The sequence below is a fragment of the Dendronephthya gigantea genome, unplaced genomic scaffold, assembly GCF_004324835.1.
Source record: "Dendronephthya gigantea isolate DGI-Jeju-01 unplaced genomic scaffold, DenGig_1.0 000056F, whole genome shotgun sequence".
NCBI lineage: Eukaryota > Metazoa > Cnidaria > Anthozoa > Malacalcyonacea > Nephtheidae > Dendronephthya > Dendronephthya gigantea.
The window spans coordinates 642,398-660,153 of record NW_021163066.1 but is presented as its reverse complement, the minus strand read 5'-3'; the positions used below and the strand labels follow the sequence as shown (position 1 = coordinate 660,153).

At 37.4% G+C, this 17,756-nt stretch overlaps 3 protein-coding genes and 2 long non-coding RNA genes across 9 annotated transcripts in view; 3 read left to right on the top strand and 2 right to left on the bottom strand.

Moving 5' to 3' along the window:
* Positions 1–188: 188 nt before the first annotated feature.
* LOC114529510 (serine/threonine-protein kinase rio2-like) lies at positions 189–4,625 on the bottom strand. The gene is made up of 12 exons (XM_028551329.1): positions 4,556–4,625; positions 3,302–3,401; positions 3,040–3,181; positions 2,691–2,804; positions 2,391–2,445; positions 2,168–2,288; positions 1,997–2,085; positions 1,706–1,897; positions 1,368–1,460; positions 1,208–1,280; positions 887–1,049; positions 189–756 (listed from the first exon to the last, which is right to left on the bottom strand). The coding sequence occupies exons 2-12, from the start codon at positions 3,365–3,367 to the stop codon at positions 431–433; spliced, it is 1,434 nt and encodes a 477-aa protein (XP_028407130.1). The 5' UTR covers positions 3,368–3,401; positions 4,556–4,625; the 3' UTR covers positions 189–430.
* Positions 3,214–11,101, top strand: LOC114529509 (nephrocystin-1-like). Of its 4 annotated transcripts, none has more exons than XM_028551327.1 (25): positions 3,214–3,269; positions 3,976–4,054; positions 5,569–5,630; positions 6,166–6,318; positions 6,573–6,600; positions 7,065–7,159; positions 7,291–7,360; positions 7,435–7,489; positions 7,626–7,674; positions 7,777–7,822; positions 7,894–7,981; positions 8,076–8,167; positions 8,268–8,343; positions 8,418–8,470; positions 8,598–8,669; positions 8,830–8,896; positions 9,013–9,050; positions 9,140–9,222; positions 9,316–9,392; positions 9,466–9,568; positions 9,970–10,082; positions 10,240–10,313; positions 10,390–10,437; positions 10,562–10,681; positions 10,939–11,101. In XM_028551327.1, the coding sequence occupies exons 2-25, from the start codon at positions 4,034–4,036 to the stop codon at positions 11,077–11,079; spliced, it is 1,824 nt and encodes a 607-aa protein (XP_028407128.1). In that variant the 5' UTR covers positions 3,214–3,269; positions 3,976–4,033; the 3' UTR covers positions 11,080–11,101. The 4 variants fall into 4 exon arrangements, with proteins under 4 accessions (XP_028407128.1, XP_028407127.1, XP_028407126.1 ...); XM_028551326.1 differs by lacking the exon at positions 3,214–3,269 and adding an exon at positions 3,656–3,882; XM_028551325.1 differs by lacking the exons at positions 3,214–3,269; positions 3,976–4,054 and adding an exon at positions 5,019–5,155.
* On the bottom strand, positions 11,052–17,413 carry LOC114529516. Its single transcript, XR_003687641.1, has 3 exons — positions 17,212–17,413; positions 16,517–16,554; positions 11,052–11,135 (listed from the first exon to the last, which is right to left on the bottom strand). It is a non-coding gene; the product is annotated as an uncharacterized LOC114529516 (long non-coding RNA).
* LOC114529512 lies at positions 11,504–12,685 on the top strand. The gene has a single exon (XM_028551332.1). It carries the CDS (start codon positions 11,649–11,651, stop codon positions 12,663–12,665), a length of 1,017 nt encoding a protein of 338 aa, XP_028407133.1. The 5' UTR covers positions 11,504–11,648; the 3' UTR covers positions 12,666–12,685.
* LOC114529515 overlaps positions 15,251–17,756 on the top strand; it is a 30,383-nt gene continuing 27,877 nt past the window's right edge. For both annotated transcript variants that reach the window (XR_003687639.1, XR_003687640.1), the window contains exon 1: positions 15,251–15,614. This is a non-coding gene — a long non-coding RNA (uncharacterized LOC114529515). The remainder of the gene's footprint in view (positions 15,615–17,756) is intronic.

Here is a 17,756-nt window from a genome sequence, read left to right as displayed (position 1 = left end):
GTGGACGACCAGCGCAGCACTGCAGGCTCAGCACACAAAAGCATGCGCACGGCACGAAACTGAATTCGCGTTTCCGGATCGAATGGGTAGTTCACAGCAGCGGCGTAGCCAGAACGATAATTGGGGGGGTCCATATTCATATATTCGTGATACGCAGGATTAATTTCTTTTCAAATCAATTGTCTTTACAGTCTGTTTACATGAATATATGAATATGGACCCCCCCAATTATCGATGCTGGCTACGCCAGTGGTTCACAGGTCATTGAGACCGACTTGATCAGGTTGTCCTAGTAAAAGGACAGGAGGTCATACAATGTGAAGGTTTTTGTGAATGCAGACTTCGTTTTACAATGCAATTAATCGAATGATTTAAAAATAGACCAGCCATGGTGTATATTACAGTTCCACAATTGGAGTTTACTACTTTCTCACCAAATGCCATCTCTACTCTGTTCAACAGCAGATCGATTTTCTCTGCGTTTGCGGGTTACTACACCCGCCTCCCCCCGTTTTGTCCTTCGCGCCTTTTGTTGTTTCTTAGCCAATGATTGTTTCACTTTCTTTCTGATCATTTCCGGTTCCATAATCTTGGCGCCAGCCTTCTCGTGTGGGTCTCCATCGAGGTCGTGTTTTTCTTCAGAAGTCTGGGGATTACCGTCTGGTTTCTCGTCTCTGTAGGGTTTGAGTGAGCGATTGCGTTGGCTCAATTCTTCTAAGTCTGAGTCGGACTCGCTGCTTGCGTCAGAATTATCATCTGAAATCAAGAATATGATTCTCAAAAACAAAGCTTCCGGTCTTAAATTTCTAGAAATTCTTAGGAAGTCCTCAAATCTCATTATGTGGAACTCTGATGAGCTCATTTCTTATCTTCGTTACTGTATGACCTGGTATGCTAGGCTCTGCCAATGGTTTATCTGTAAGATTTTCATTTTCTTTAGAAAGACTTTCTTTATCCTTGAAATTTTCTTCATCAGATGACGAATCTTCGTTGTCCTTTTCTGATTCATCCTCCTCAAGTTCACAAAGGTTTTCGAACTGACCTACGGACTGAAGAAAAAAGTAAAGTGTTTCTCTAAAAGTCTATTGTCAGACCTTAAAAAGTGGGAAAAGCTAACATCCTTAGGCCTGAAATAACCTTAGGACTGTCCTCCACCTGTAGATCAGTGATGGAGGTTTGTAAACAGAGATGAATATAGAACGCATACATCATCAAACTCATCTTTTTGTTCTTTGGTAAATCCACTGACAGCGATCTCTACATCTAAGTTTTGTGACCGTCTAGAATTAGAGAGTGCTGTGTCGTCATATAGATCCTTCAGGATGGAGTACAGTTTACTTAGAGAAGCCATGAAGTACAATACTTACTTTATGTCGGTAAACTTTGGATAGAGTTCACTTTCGTAGGAAAATCTTCTGCGGAAAAATGTTCTTATGCATTGTACATCACGATCAAAGTACCTGAAATGAAGCGGTCAATGATGTGGGTTGAGCGTATCTTTTAAATTTACCTCTTAATGTGTTCATATAATTCTGCTGATTTGAGTAGATCTGACATTGAAAGTATGGTGTTCAGGTTTCTCTTGGTAAAGAAGCTAGGATGATTCATTTGGTTCCAAAAAAGTATGCTTTAGTTTAGAGGCTTCAAGAATTGGTTGAGTACATCAAATGTACTGAACCTCATTTCGAGAATAAAGGTGTCATACCATTGAGCGTTGATATGAGAAATAGAGACCATTTGTGGAAAATCAATGATGGTTATTTTCCCAGCATCGCTAATCATGATATTGAATTCGTTAAAATCACAGTGAATCAGTCCATAGCTTCCTAGTTGAACTATGAGTTCCATCAGTTCATTGTAAATAGAAGCTGGGTCATCCAAGCTTTGCACTTGACATCTATGAGATAAGTCAAAGAGAAATACTAGTACAGGTCCATGGTTAAACAAAATTTAAGTAGCAAGGGACACACTTAGTTTAACAAAAGACAACTCTTACAGTGGAGTACCATCAACTAGCTCCATCACAACACAATGACGGTTAAAATCTGCTGGCTTTGGGACAGGATACCCAATATCATGAAGCGCCTTTGAATGAAAAATGCATAAAAAATGTTGGCTCTGTAGTTTCTTATTTCTTTCAAGAATATTTCACATTTATTTGACCAACTTTCATGTAGGCAAATTCTTTTATAGCAGCAAGCCTGGACAGGTATAACCAGGAATAATTCTTCCGATGCTTCAGGTAATCTCGCTTTTCTTTTAACCTCCGAAAAGATGTTCTTCCGAGGCTGCAAGACAAAAATATTGTGGTACCAACTACTGTTGCTAATATTGTGCACAATGTTTGTTATACAACACAAAATTTCAAAAGATACATGTTTCTTCTTTACCGATGTAACTTTAATGCATATTGTTTCTCTTCTTGGTCAGCCACAATATAAATATCTAATATGAAATTAATTAATTTTCCAGAGGGAAGTAAAATCATCTGGCATTAGATAAACAGAGTGAAGTGCTAAGTTTAGGATCATCAGGTTTAGTTGCAAAAGTAATGACAAGAGACACTGAAAAAACTTCATTGATAATACTCTTAATGTCAACAGATTGTTACGTTTTATTTCTCATCTTTTCACAGTCATTCACAAAGCAATTTCTGGACAATTTGGAAGCAAATAATATCTATCACATACCAGACTCCTTTCCAACTCCAATTTGATTCCCGACTGAGTGTATTATGTCTCTATTTGTCAATGCTTTTAACGCAAGATAGTCATAACCACCAAATGTCAGCTTATAACCTTCATCTATAAATTCAATTAGGCTGTAGCACCTGAATGGTTTTCAATGATTATACTTTTTACAGCAAAGAATAGGTGCATTTAAAGATAATGTCCAGCCATAGGGTGAAAACACCCAAGTTTTTTTGTGGAACCTAGCTAAACAATTTTTAAATTGTGGGCCCTGGATTGTTATGAGAAAAACCAATGTGGGACCCAACTGGACATTACTTTTAAACTACACGACAGGTCTATAACTCACAGGCTTTTCCCTTTTCATAAGCTAACAGTTTGTGTTTGACCAGTTCTCTTGTTATCTTGTGACAACCACCATGCTTTAGGTTTGCTATGGAAGCCAACAACGGTGTTGGAACAACCTCGTGATTTTTCATTCCCATTTCGACCTAACAATATCATCATTCGACTAAATCAACTAATATTCTTTTCAACTGATCACTGATGGAGTGATGGACAATGGGTCATGAGTGTCGGGTGAGTTTTTAAAATTTATGTAATTGACTTACGGCTGTCAAAACTCGAAAATCTTCCGAAGACAAGTACCGCAGGATTGCAACGTTTAACTTTCCCATGGTTTCCTAATTCTTTATCAGATAACTTTATATTCTATAGAAATTAGAAAAAAACATCACAAGACCACTCATTGTCCACCATATTTGATTTTTCAATGTGTAAAATATATTTGCAGTTACACGAAGTAAATACGATTAGTGCTTGGTAAATGTGCTTAAGTGCTTGATTACGGGCTCATATTACACTTCCCCCTCGTCTCTCCCCGAGTTTTCCCCCCATCTTTGACTCCCCGATTGCTTTTTCACCTTACCTTAAAAAAGCATTGTTGTGAATTATACTTGTCAGCTAATCAGTTGATTCCGTTGGAAAAAATGCGTTTATTCTCCGTGTAAATAAAGGCAAATGCTTTCTTATTCTCTGTATTAAATGTTGCCATGGTGATGACTAAAGCTGGGGTTGTCCAATACTTCATGTTATACGATCGTAGTAGTTGATTTTAACTAGCATTGTTTACTACAAACTGTGCTATAAAACATTTCATATTTTCTGTCCAAAATTTACTTTGAATCTACATGTAAGTTTTAAAACTAATATCTAGTTACGTTCCTCTTATCTTTCATTTACTATGCATCGTTTAATCCTTAGGAATACCGTATTTTTCTTTTAGAAATGCTTTATATTTCGTAGTCAACAAAATGTCGAAATCTTGAGCAAGCTGTATAGAGATGAGCACTTCAAAAAGACAGGTATTTCAGTTCATGTCGTCGTTAGTCTATTAGATGCAACATATTTGCTGAAAACATAAGAGAGTGGAGGTCGCCATGGATAAACGGTGACCACTGTTTATATGATTAATATGAAAGAAAGCCGAAAATTATTGTATTTAAATAACATGTATATACCGATAAATGTATACATAGTGTTACTTTGTACTTATTTATACAAGTCTTCTTAACCAGATTTGGTATTTAGTCGATGGATGATACTTATTTATGGCATACAATACGAGATAATATATAAAACTTTCATATATCTGTAATAATCCGTCGGTCTATTAAACATGCAACTGGGATCCGAAGTCAAGAATCTATAAGACGTTGTATTTAATTCTTAACATATGACATTCTATTATAACAACAATGTTATGCATTACTAATTTTAACACAGAATCCCCCCTGGCCCATGCTTGATGTATGTTTGATCCCCCCCCCTGTGTCCTAGCATAGCAGTTACTCTATAATACAAACCCATCTTAGGTAATTTCCTGATTTAGTTTTCATCCATTCGTTGCCAGAATTTATATGCCTCTAGTTCCATAGTATTATCAATGCATGCATTGCACACTCTCTTTCTTGGACACAATGTAAATGTCACTTGAATGTCATTTAAAGCAGAATAATAATTTGATTTCTGTATATTTTAATGAATTCGAGCACCTGCTTACCGCAAGGTTTAAGAAAAACGTCGAGTTTTGTGGGAAAAACAACATAGGAAAGCTGAGAAACTTTTCCAAAATTATTAGAAAAACAAGGCAAATTATTTTCAAATTTCCCGAGTAGATTATTACCCCGAATTTTCATCCTCTTTCAACGCACTCGAAACTCGACGAATAATTTAAAAAGCAAAAGCAATATTAATTTTAAGCGTGTGTACTTTGTTGTTGTATTAAGGCTTACTGTTGAGACAGCAAGCGTACAGCGCCAAATTTGCATATCATGTTTGGCAGAAGTCTCGTGCAGTTAAAATATCCCGTTAAATTTTAACTCTCTGTCGTTGATTTTAAAAAGACAAAATGTTTATAAAATGAAATTTATGCGATGAAAAAATCCGTCTCTTTTTACGAGCAGGTGAGAATAATATGATATTCCGTCTCGTGAAAAATCTAGCATAAGTGTGAACCTTGTTTATATAGCGAGGTCTGAGAGGCTAACACAAAGGGCTTGCTTTCAACGCGACTTTTTTTGGATTACTGAAGTTAGAATTTTTTTCTGAAGGGAATTTTTACTAGATTTCAGACAGGTTAACTAGCTTATTAATTTCACAGAATGTTCTATCGGGATTATTTTCCCATTGCTTCCGAAAGGATTAAAAATTCGCAGCAAGTCGCCAATATTCTGTGCGTTGGCCTTAATTTGTGTTCAATTACGTATTGTTTATTCTCCAACGACCTTTACCGGCGTTTGTACGGGATTACAATTGACTAATGATGCGCGTCTTTGAAATATATTAGAACATATCTGTGATCTGTCTTATATTCTAGGCTAAATCATCTCAAAATGTCCAACAGCCAGACTCGGATGATATCGAGGCGGATTACTACAGGTAAACACCAGTGAAAGACATCGGTTTTTTCTGAGAATTTTGTGCGATAAAGCGACCGACTTCGTAGAAAAGAAAGCGTGTTTCTTTATTAGCCATCGGTCTGGAATCAAGGGGCCAGCAAGCGCTGAGAAAATTTGAAATCGCAAACGTTTGACAGGGCATGAGCTATGACTTGTTGCTGATTTTCTGCGATTAATTGCACCAACTCTTGTTTTAAGATCCGTTGTGCACACTTGTGCGATTTTCTTCTTTTGATAGATGTGAACGAGTGAATTAGTTACGGATGATCAAGTAAGAGCTCTTATACATCAAAGCATTCGTAACTTGTCAGTCGTTCACATCTACCAAAAGAAGAAAATGGAGAGGGAGCGATCTCTGGTAAAATAAGCAACGTGTTTTGTCCCAATATCTTAGGGATAGCTTCTCTCCTGTAGGCCAGGCTCGCGGCATCGTTACTAGCCTTTGCCAATTCTTTTATCAAAACATTCATTCGCTGCTAAATTAAGACTTCATTTTTTTCCGTTATTCTTCTCAGACGTGCTCGCGACGACGAATATTCGGAGGGGAAGTCAGCGGACTTGAGCGATGACGAAGAGTACGAGGAAGAGATTGATGATGAGGGTAATGATGTTGACGAGGTGGTAGAAGAGGATATCGAGGACGATGATGAGGAGGAGGAAGATGAGAGGTGGGGTAAAGTCTTGATATTTTGTGAGACCAAGCTTTTACTAAATTTTATCCGATTTTTCATCTACCCTGCACAAAGGTTATTTCACCTTATTCCACAATATTCTATATCATTCTACATTATTTCACATCATTCCATATTATTCCACAATATTCCTTTCTGCCGTGCAGCACCAGTTTAGGTCAACTAATAGTTTCATCTACTTAGTTTTGTTTGTATTACAAGTTTAATGCTTGACTTCCCTTCTGTTTCAGCGAAGAAGAAGATACTCTCACCTCAGAGGTATGCATATGCTCACCATTAAATCCTCTCACTGTTTTATCGCTGTCAAAATTTTCCGTTCTTCCCTTAGTTTCCTTGCACTAGTATGTTGAAAAGTTTGTATCCGTCTAACGTCTGTATTCCAAGAGCTCACTAGCTCACGAGATCTCAATATTCTCATAACGTTTCCATAATAGTATTTTCAGTCGAATAAGAGCTTGATTTTCAGTGTTTTATCTTGAATCTTTCCATTGATTGAGAAAGAACTTTAACATTGATAAGAAATAACAAAATTTCTATGTCAACTCAATGAGTGTGAGTGAGCTTTTTGAAAACAGACGTGAGCTCGAATGTATGATACCAATCATGTCATTTTGGTATGATACCAATCTATCATAATTATAATCATTTCATGCTCAGTAAATCTAAATACACGATGATGCTTGATGTTGTTGACTGAACTGCAACCATCAAACGATTTCCAGGTTTTTAAAGTCCAAGTTCTCAGCGACTTTAATGGCGAACAGGCCAATGATTTGAGCATCAAAACAGGGGACGTTCTGACGATTAAGGAAATGAGGTACATATGCCATCACACCATCTTCGCAAGCTACTCAAGAATCATTTGCCAACATATTTCATAAGATTAGGAGTTAGTATATCAACCTATTTCTCTGAAAAGTGTTATTAATCTGTGATGTATGATTCTAGGAAAGATGGCTGGTGGTTAGCTGAAGATGCCTCGGGAAATATCGGCGTTGTTCCAAAGACACTGATTGAGGTGAATCTAAGCACGATCCTCCCTTTTGAATTTCGTCGGGGATTTCTTTAATACAACTCAATACAATTTTCTAGAGGATACCCAGTTCACCCACAGAGAGGCCTGCAAATGAGAAGAAGATGAGCAAAGGTAAGTGAAAACAGAGTATTTAATCGGAGATCTGTATCTGTAAAATGTCGAAGAGTCGTGAAATATAAGCAATCATAAATCGTCGTTCAATCTTTGCGATAACATCGTGTCTTGAGAATCTCTTGTTTCGCGCTAGAAACAGCAGAGACGACAGCAAACGAACCCAAGATTCAGAAAACCAGAAGGTTAGTTAGTAAGCACTTTGCACCTCATAAAACGCGGTAAAAGGCGCGAAGCTCTGTGATTAGTTGAAGTATATGAACCAGTCCTTTTTTTATGTTTTACAGCGGAGCGGAACTCTGGGGTAAAGTGAAAGAAAAGAAGATTGATAAGGTAAGCTAGAATAGTTTAGCAATTTACAAATCAACGTATTGCTTCAAGAGCTAGTACAATCTTTTCTTCAGAAAACCAGTGTCACTGATGTTCTTAAGGCGATGGGAGCGATGCCGTCTGGATTTCGTAAACCAACGTTAGGAAAGCTTTTGAAAGAAGGTAAAAAGGAGAAGAGGAAATTCAGACCAAGATAACGCGTGTTATGGCTGGTAGAAAACGCACAACAACACTGACACATTGTTTTTTTCTTTAGAGGAACATCGCATTGCAGCGTGGGTCTATCCTAAACTCACCGCTTCAAACCTGGCATTTCGCGACTTGCATTTGGATCCAGTTGAGGGAAAGGTACAGTATTACCACTATAAGTTAATGTATTTTTTAAATACTTTTTAGTGACGATTAAGACATCCTTCATTCACATCGTTTGTCACACTCCTATTTCCAGCTGCGCAGTTTTCCTGTGAGAATAACCAGACATTGTTCAATTTTGTCTGCGAGAATGGTCCCTCGTGTTGGTACAGGTAATGAACCATCGCCAACGATCGCTTTCTGTTCTTGAGGTTTTATGAATCTTTCATCCCTGAACCTTTTTCAGGCGTAAAAGTCATCAGTCGACAAATAAACGTTGCATTATGGGATGGCAAACAAGTGAGTTGGCTTATAAGTACAGTATAGTTCAACACTTCACCAGCGCTTTTTTATTACTAAGAGTCCATATTGGTATGTTCCTATCAAAATTTTGTCAAAAGCAAGCAGTCCTACAATAAATCTTTAGATCCTAAGCAATGTTCATACCATCAGAACATCTTTAACAGAAAGAGACCCAATGCTTTGGAATGTTGTCAAGGTATGTGATGTCTCTAACACACATCATCCATGCAGCTTTTTGTTAAATTTCCTTTAAAGGGAGACTGTAAGATAGATACAGCTAGTATCTGTTTATCAATTTGTGTACAGAGTATGACCTTAACTAGTGACGGTATAAATGAGATATTATGTTCTACTAGAACCCTCAACTCAGTATTTTTGATGGTGATTTTCTGGCCCGATCTCATAGCCAACTTTCCAATGTTGGTAAGTAAAGATTCTAAAAGTAAAGGCTAAAAATATTTTGCAATTCAACGAGGACAAAATTAGCATCAGAGTTAACTGGAGTTTAAACGTGACAATGAACTGTATATATTTTGCAGGAATTTTATTTGAGCTGACAGTGAGTTTCATTCGCGAGGTGAGTTTGCTTTTCAACGTATGGACGTCCGAAAACTTATCTTGGTTTCCAAAACAGTTGTCTGGTTTTATACCAACCCCTCATTTTAGAAAACTGGTGAAAAGAGCGACGTAAGCTGTGGCTGGTGTGTCCTGAAACTCTTTCAAGAAACCGGTGCTCCAACTGAAAACAAGTAAAAATATTTTGATATTGATATGAATCATGCATTGGCCACAAAATCAAACTGTCTACAAGCATGTTAATTCCTTTCTTAACTTTCTTTTAGGAATTGGGAGCTTCCTTTAAACGGTGGAACGCCTTATGATAGTAATATCGAATTGGATCCATCGGCTAACGCTAACGGTATTTCCCTATTTAAACTGAACTGTTGTATATGAGAAACAGCTTTAAAACGATCCTTCATCTTCTTTTGTAGTAACGGGAGGCTTGATGCAGTCTTTATTAAGTAGAAATCGTCAACCTCGTCTTGTTGTCAAGTTAGCACCCGTTACTAAAGTGGCAAAAGACCAATTATACGAGTAAGTTGTCCTAATGCTTTCTCACTATAAACTTTACGGATAATCTTGTTATTAAGTTTCTCCGGTATCATTCAAAAAGAATATGAAAATCGGATTTGTTCATGAAATTGGCTTCCTCTCTGAGGCCAACCCTGAGAGGACCCACCCTGCCTTTGTTAACCACCCTTTGTGGCCCCCTACTCACTCTTTGTGGCTCCCCATCCTGCCTTTGTAAACCACCCTTTGTGGCCCCCTACTCACTCTTTGTGGTCCCCATCCTGCCTTTGTAAACCACCCTTTGTGGCCCCCCCCACCCTGCATCTAGTTATTATCTTCCGTAGCTCCCCCCACACACAAAGAACCATCCTCCTCAACACCCCACAAATCTATCCTTAGTGTCTTACCTAGAGCTTGTATTTTAGTCTTCTACCAGAAACATTGGTAACAGCTGTCCAGTATGTACCGTTTATCGCACTGTACAGAGAAATCCTCGCTGACGAATTGGTTCAAAATATTGACAGTATTCCACAGACGAGTAAGTCAATAATTTTATCATCACATCATGCAGTAGGAAACCTAAGCAAAACAACTGCATGTATATTCATTTGTCATAATGGATGAATTCACTTTTGATTCCTGGTATAACATGGATGAAAAAACAGTTCTCATGTGATATTTTGTTTATTTTCTAGATTTAATCCCAGATCCTTTGTTGAGTTCGTTTCCTAGAGTTTTATCATACTTTGATTTCATGGATGCCTTGAAAGTAAGATGCCTTTTTGAAAATGGGAATTTGGTTTTTTAGAAAGCCTGAAATAACCCCAGTTTCGGTTCGGTTTTAGGTATCGTGGGATGAAAGAGTAAAGAAATCTCTACGACAGTCAATGAGAGTAAGCTTAACAAAAAGTATTTAAAATGTTGGTCAAGACTTTAGAGTTAGCTAGCAGGAGCTTCTATGAAGGTTTCCCAGGTCCTTATTCGCATGAAGACATTGTAATGATTTCTTTATTTCAGCAACGTGATCGTCAGGAGAGAAAAAGACTGTTCCGTTCTGTTTATATGAACACCGTGTTTCCTTTGTTAAAACTGGTCTCTCTTCCACAGCTGGTGGCAGCTAGTCCAGAAAGTGAAGAGGTAACTTACTTCATTTTTAAACGGTTCTTCCTAGAGGTCCAGTAAGGATCATCTCTTATTGATCAAGTGTTACTACAGGAGGAAACCTAAACTAAGCTAACTTTATTTATACTGGATAGCTCTATCAGTTCTAAACTGTTCTTCCTAGAAGTCCAGAAAAAATAGCGTTATGACATAACTGTTTCTCTCTTGCTTTTGAGCTATAATTCTTAGGTTATGAATTTTTTTATATACAGTTTTGTTTTTTTCTTTTATAGCAAAGATCACGGATGATCCAGGAATTCTTAGCAAGGAGGAATACAGTGAACCAGTTATTATCGGACGAGTTTTCGTACAGGCCTTTCAATATAAATAGGACGTGTCTTGATATCATATCTCGGCATAGTATACCCAGGTAGCACTAGCCTTGACAATGTATCATAGTTACTCGTTATTGTATTGGTGTCGTCGGTTCCTATGGGAAAACAACAAGATTAGGAGGATTAGGTGGAACAAAATGCTCTAAACTCATCATTTGGGTTTGAATTTGATGCGCACTGCCACAGACACTCTCAGCAGTCAGCGTGATGTGCAGCACATAAGATGAAAAATGACTCTCAAATTACTCCTTGTAAATGACCTTTAATTTCGCCAAGTGCTGGGCTAGCAATTGTATGTAATTCATGTATATCGCAACTGGTTCGCCAGGCTTTACATGCTTTGAACAAAGCATTGCTGTCAGCGAGACGCATGAAGCCCGATGTATCTCATAAGTTTTTAAAATTTTTTATCTATCATCTTTTTCATACCAAAAACAGTTATTTACAGCTAAACCGGATGTTACGTTCTCGTCAACATTGCAATATTGCTCAGCAATATTGCAATGTTGATTGGCTAATTGCCCGCAGCAATTACGAATGAGCGCGGGCAATTTACAACGGTCGGCAGAGGTCCAGTCGAGACAATCGAGTAAATCTATTTCAATGATATGTCGTCTATCCAAAAAACAAAAGTTGTTTCGCTACCTGTTCGGAAGCGTATGTTGGAGCTTTGGTTAAGCGGAGAGACTTTTACGGCTATTGCTAATTGCACTGGTGTCACATCGAAAACAGTGTCAAATATTTTAAGCAAATTTATTCAGCGCGGTCATTTACTCCCATTAAAGCCTGGCGGCAAAGAAAGGCATATTGCTACCCAACCAGTTGTAGAATACATTGAATATCAAAAAATTTCCAAGCCCAGTATTACAGCTTTGGAAATTCAAGTGGCACTTGTCAATGATGGTATTTGTAATTTGGAGAATTTGCCGTCCAGATCGACAATAAGCGATGTGCTTAGAAAAGATTTGAATTTCACTTATAAGAAATTAAAAGTGGTGCCACAAGAATCTTTAACCGAAGAAAATCAATTGAAATTATTGCATCACGCAATGTTCATGAGCCAAGTTGACCCATCAAGAGTTCATTTTTTTGACGAATGTTCTGTTAAAAGAACAACGGGCAATCGCGTCTATGGACACGCTGAAAGGGGAAGGAGAGCCGTGGAAGTTAAACGTTACGCGTCCGACTGTAACTACACTATAAATTTACTGCAGAGCAGATTTGGCATAACTCACTTCAATCTGTTAGAAGGAGCATCAAATGGTCTTGAAATGTTACAATTTTTCCACGAAAGCATGCAAGTTGTTGATGAAGTTTACGGAAATCCTGTGTTGGCACAAGGAGATATAGTTGTGATGGATAATTGCAGGTTCCACCACGGACACTTTGCAGAGGCCGAACTGCGAAGAATACTTGGTCAGAGAGATATAACTCTAATATTTCAACCTCCATATTCTCCCGAGTTGAATACGTGTGAGTTCAGTTTCAGTGTTATCAAATCTTTTCTTAGGAGGCATGAATATTTTGCAGTTAACTTTACTGAACTTGCAATTATTCGCGCCTTAGAAGTTATTACTCCAGACATGTGCAGAAGATTTTTCATGCACTGCGGTTTTTTAGTTTAAACGTACGTTTATGCATGTTCATGAAGACTTCATCAGGACTAGTTGGATGTATGCGGTTTATAGAAATGCATTAGTTAATTTTTTGGTGTTGCATATGGGTTATCGTTTATCAATAATTAGTAACATGTTTTGCAAAATTCAGTTGTACTTGCTGTAATATTCATGTTTTCTGATCCTGATGCTACTAACTTTTATTGTAGTTTTTTACATAAGTATACGCGGAAGTATACGGTAAAAAAAGTTAATCAGTTGTTGCAAATTGCAGCGAAGAAGTCAGAAAAACAATACAAATTGCTGATGTATATAGTCATCTTATTGCAAAAAATAAAAACTGAACATGTATTAGTCTATATAATAATTATAGCATACTTCACTAGTAAGACGAAATTTGCATGAAAAATATTAGAAGCAATAGCATGAACCATTTATAAATATAATATACACTAAAGGCATGCAATGCATAAAAAATGCTGTGAAATTAAATATCAACCGACTATATATACATATATATACAGTATATAATACTGCATGCTCATGCATATCGATCTGCAAACGCGGAGGTTTGTTAGTTCATGTGGCATACATGCAACCACATTTTAAATATAAAGACAACATGCATTTAAAGTAGTATTCATCAAGGCGATCGAATATAACGAATATAAAAATGGGAAATGGGAACTAGGTTGGCAATGAAAGACGCTATTACTGTATGATAGTATAATGTCAACTTTATACAGTATTAGTATTACTGTAATAACCATGCAAAGTTTATTGCTGTAATCTACAAACCCGTGAGTTTACCCATGCCATCTGCAGCATTCGCCAAATCAGTCAAAGTTAAAGTGCTGTGTCCCACAACGTTTTGGTGTCTGTTCATGTCTTCTGGTTCAGGCCGTCTGTCTTTGTTTACTAGTTGCGTCTGTTGGCTTGAGTTAGTCGCCTCAAAAAGACCAGAGTCAGAAGGTACAGCTCCTTGCAAATATCTTAAGTATGGAGACACTCCAGTTTGATTAATAGTCTGGATTTCGTGAACATTATTGCGGATTTCGATATTCTCGTTAGAGACGCACTCGGTTCTCACACTCGCAACCGGCACTCGATTATAGCTCTTCTTTTTGCTCCCCTTGCTTTTGCTGCGACTTTTATATTTACGGCGATATTTTTTTGAACGCCGAGACTTTGATCGCATTTCTTCGCTGGATGAATCGCTACTTTCACTGGTAGTATCAGAACTGTCAGTGTAATCGTCAGAAGACAACATTTCTGTTATATTTTTGTGATGTTTTGGTTTTTTCATTCTCTTCTTTACTGGCGAAGAAATATGCGTGTTTATGTAAATATTTGGTTTGGAAGTACTTGCCCGATCGTCAAATGTGTCAAACTCAGAAAACTGCTTTTGTTGTTTCTCGAGAAGTTCGATAAAATATTCTCTTTCGTCTATTGAATGCTCGGGTATTTTGTTGTTGCATGCGACCCTCAATGTGGCCAGATCTTTCTGTAGTGATATTGTACCAGATGTAGTTTTTTTATTATACCGGTCGGGGAACGCTTTTAAAAGACGAGGCGTCATTGCTGTGACAAAAGTGGACATAGACTTTGACTTAAAAGCTTCTAAACTTTGTCTGTCTGTTTTCAATGTATCAATTTCTGAATTTAGCCGCTTTTGTCTTTTCGTTAAGTTCCGTATTTGCTCAAAGTGTTCAGGATGCTTCTTTTTTTGTCCACAATTATAAAATGAAGTACAAAGTTCTCTCTTACACGCTGCGTTATGTCTGTTACCGTCTGATCTGTGTCCACGGATATGACATTTGCCACAGACGATCGATTTGTACTGTCCAATTTGTGCTGGCTCAATAATTGGTCTCTGTAAGTCATCTAGCTGAACATTCACAGCTAACAGTTCATCTTGTAGCTGCTGCGTTTGATCGCTCATTGTTCCTAACTTGCTTGTCTTCCAGTCTTGCTCCGGAAAAAGTTCTTTACTTGTTCCTGCTGTCTGCTGTTCTGTGGCGCGCCCTAAATCTGGTGTCGACCGCTTCGCGTTTATTGTACTTGTACTTGTAGTGTTTTGCAGTCGCATTTTGGCGATGCATGGCGAATCTACCTCTCTCAATTTAATTTCGATCCTTTTAAATGACTCGGCACCACAATCATAAGCATTCCTGAATGCTTCTTCAAGAACCATTTGGTTACCAGGGAAGATATTTATGAACACGCCTTCACCCTGTCCCGAGCTCGAAAGACGAACGTCTTTGTAGGCAATACGAATGCGGTCAGTAGGAATATTCCGTATGTACGGTACAGCTGATTTCACATTTTCAAGTAAATCGTCATAATCGAGAATAGGTTCTTCAGAAAAGAAGCACCCATAACGAGAGTCTAGATATGAAACAATGACTTGGTACATTTTGAGAAAGTAGATATGCGAAAATCAGGAAAGCATGTGCAGATCAGTGAGACAGCCTTGCTAAGACCGGAAGCAAAACTACCAACTTCCTGCGGGCAATTAGCCAATCAACATTGCAATATTGCTGGGCAATATTGCAATGTTGACGAGAACGTAACATCCGGTTTAGCTGTAACACAATGTCAAACGCATTTATTTTGAAAAAATATTTATCGGCTGACAACCACCTTAATTCAATTAATCGCGATTCAAAATGGCGGCGGCATCTCACTTGATCCCATCTTGGAACCGCTACTTTTTTTAAGAAAATACTTTGTAATTATGATAAAAAAACGACGTTCGTGAATTATAATCTAACGTGGAACATCTACAATTCATTGTTTTTCATTGAATTTCTAAAATATGGCAGCGAAAAGCCAGAACTAAAAGAAAAAGAGCTGTCAGCCTGTCAGAGTCCACAAGGAAGGCTTGAATTGTTCTCTCTTGGAAAATATTTGAAAGATCGTTATTTGCTGAGCTTTCTAATGCTTTTAGCCTTTTATGTAAGTAAACATTTCAGTTCGTAGCATTATAGATTTCTGGCGCTGTTTAACTGTATTTTGTAGAGTTTTTTTACCTTTGTTAATTGGTAGTATTCGTCCAGGTTTTGGTAGAATTAGGATTATAGAATAATGCAAATATTTACTTGTTCAGACACTACTGAGCTGCCAGTGGATATATTTTATAACTACTGAGCTACCAGTGGATGTATTTTATAAACTTTATATAAAAAAGTTTGTAAAATCCTATTTTTTCACTGCATACATTCAGTTCATTGAGTTTTCTTCTTAAAGAAAAGAAAGATACCTTGGTTTATACTTCATAGCTTGTTTTGAGTCATTACCTGACGGCAAATGTAACAGAATAAAGGTACAGGTTTGACTCCCAGGTCAACTTGTGATACCGTAATCCGTTGCACATTGCTATATATGGGTAATGACTCTGATGGTGTGCCATTTAGCTGAGCGGCAACAAATGAAAATTAATCCATTGACCATGGTTTAATTTCGATATGATCAAAAAGACAAACTGTCACAGCAGATGTGAACTTTTTTTAGAACATCAACTAAGATAGGGCCAAGTAACCGGAAATTAATGAACTCTGTCTGAATTGAAAATCACCTTTATGCTATTATTATGAAATGTGTTTCGTTTCATCTTCCAATTTTATCAAACCTGTTTTTCCAAACCAGGTGTTTCCAATTATGGGGCAGATTTGCAAGGTTTTAAGTGTTGCTATTTTTAAAGCTTGTGGACAAAAAGCAAGGTTAAATACCGCAGATTCTGTTTCATTTCAAATCTAAATTTCCATCTGTTTTAAGTTAACTTTCTGCAAATACTCAGAAATAAGAGAACCCATTTCAAGAGGTCATTTTATATTTAGAATTGCTTTTTCCACACTTACATGATATTGTCATTCAGGATTTTTTGACCCTTTGAAAGCTGGAAAAATTAAATGCAAATGGTGAGATTTTTTTCTTTGAACAAAGAGCTGATTCAAAGAGCAATTCTTTTAAGTTTTCTCCAACAAACTATCACAATTACACTCAGCTAAATAGAGAGTCTTAGAGCAAAGGTTTTTAAATTGTTTTGGGTAATTTGAGTATCATAACTTGAAGCATGTTTTTATCACAAAGTATAAAAACTGATTGTTGCAACAGGTACAAATTGGCAAGAATTATGAATGGTTAAAGCAAGAATTATGAATAGTTCTTTTATCACTCAACGTGGAGTCTATGAAACAAAGTCTGAATAATGTACACAAGAGAAAATGATAACTAAGTCCTTGCAATACTATATGTGTCAACAGTCATCACAATGGTTGTAATTCTCTGTATACAATACAGATGAATAATTTTCAGGTCTCCCAGTGTGCTGGGGATAAATTAATGAATACCAACTGTAATCTCACAGCATGATGTGTCTGCAAAATGACACTGAATACGAAATGATTTTGAATTTTATTATTGCAGAATGTCCTTTTTAGACCAAGTTCAATCCTTAACCTTCTTGCAATTCAAAGCAACTATTTAGATAAGTTACTTTGTTATCGATGAGAGAGCTCGCACGCACAAGTTTTTTTAGAATTACGAACGTCACCTTTTTTAGAGCTTATCTTGCTTCTCGTAATTATTACAAAATAATCTTCTCTGTTGTTGAATACACTGAACCAGGTATTTTTGATGGGTATCATTGAACTGATTGAAGCATGTTTTGGTATTTACCACGCGTCTATTTTTAAATGTGATGTGGTTTCAGCGCGTTGCAACGAGGCAGGCGTGCGTCCAACAGCAAACTAAACCAGACGCCACCAAACACAGCTGAACAGCGCGTGATCATTGTACCTCAGTTGCTTAGTCAGGCATCGGCTTAATTGACAATACAAAGCACGTTCAATGGTTGCTCTCAAAAGCACAATCAATATACACCTTAGACTTCCTGCGACAATTCAAACGTCACACCCAGTTTTTTTTTCTTTAACTTAATAATTCATGCTTTTAGCTGTGAATATTCAATTCTCCCTTGACGGGGAAAAAGCCGGTTTCTTTGCCGAGGCCGTAGGGGAGGTCAAAAGTGCTTCTGAATTGTTCAGAAGTGTGAAATTTCTGGGATTGCTAAAGTGATGGTAACTTCCTAGGGCTTTG

What these genes read in the sequence shown, in the direction of transcription:
- LOC114529510 (XM_028551329.1), bottom strand. Translation starts at nt 3,367, where the DNA reads ATGGGAAAGTTAAACGTTGCAATCCTGCGGTACTTGTCTTCGGAAGAT. An exon ending in TTATGAAAAGGGAAAAGCCT is followed by an intron (nt 2,805 to 3,039) that starts GTGAGTTATAGA and finishes TTGAATTTATAG; the next exon opens with ATGAAGGTTATAAGCTGACA. An exon ending in GGCAGAGCCTAGCATACCAG is followed by an intron (nt 757 to 886) that starts GTCATACAGTAA and finishes TCTTGATTTCAG; the next exon opens with ATGATAATTCTGACGCAAGC.
- LOC114529509 (XM_028551325.1), top strand. Translation starts at nt 5,126, where the DNA reads ATGAAAAAATCCGTCTCTTTTTACGAGCAG. An exon ending in TGGATCCAGTTGAGGGAAAG is followed by an intron (nt 8,168 to 8,267) that starts GTACAGTATTAC and finishes TCCTATTTCCAG; the next exon opens with CTGCGCAGTTTTCCTGTGAG. An exon ending in CATTATGGGATGGCAAACAA is followed by an intron (nt 8,471 to 8,597) that starts GTGAGTTGGCTT and finishes ATAAATCTTTAG; the next exon opens with ATCCTAAGCAATGTTCATAC.
- LOC114529512 (XM_028551332.1), top strand. Translation starts at nt 11,649, where the DNA reads ATGTCGTCTATCCAAAAAACAAAAGTTGTTTCGCTACCTGTTCGGAAG.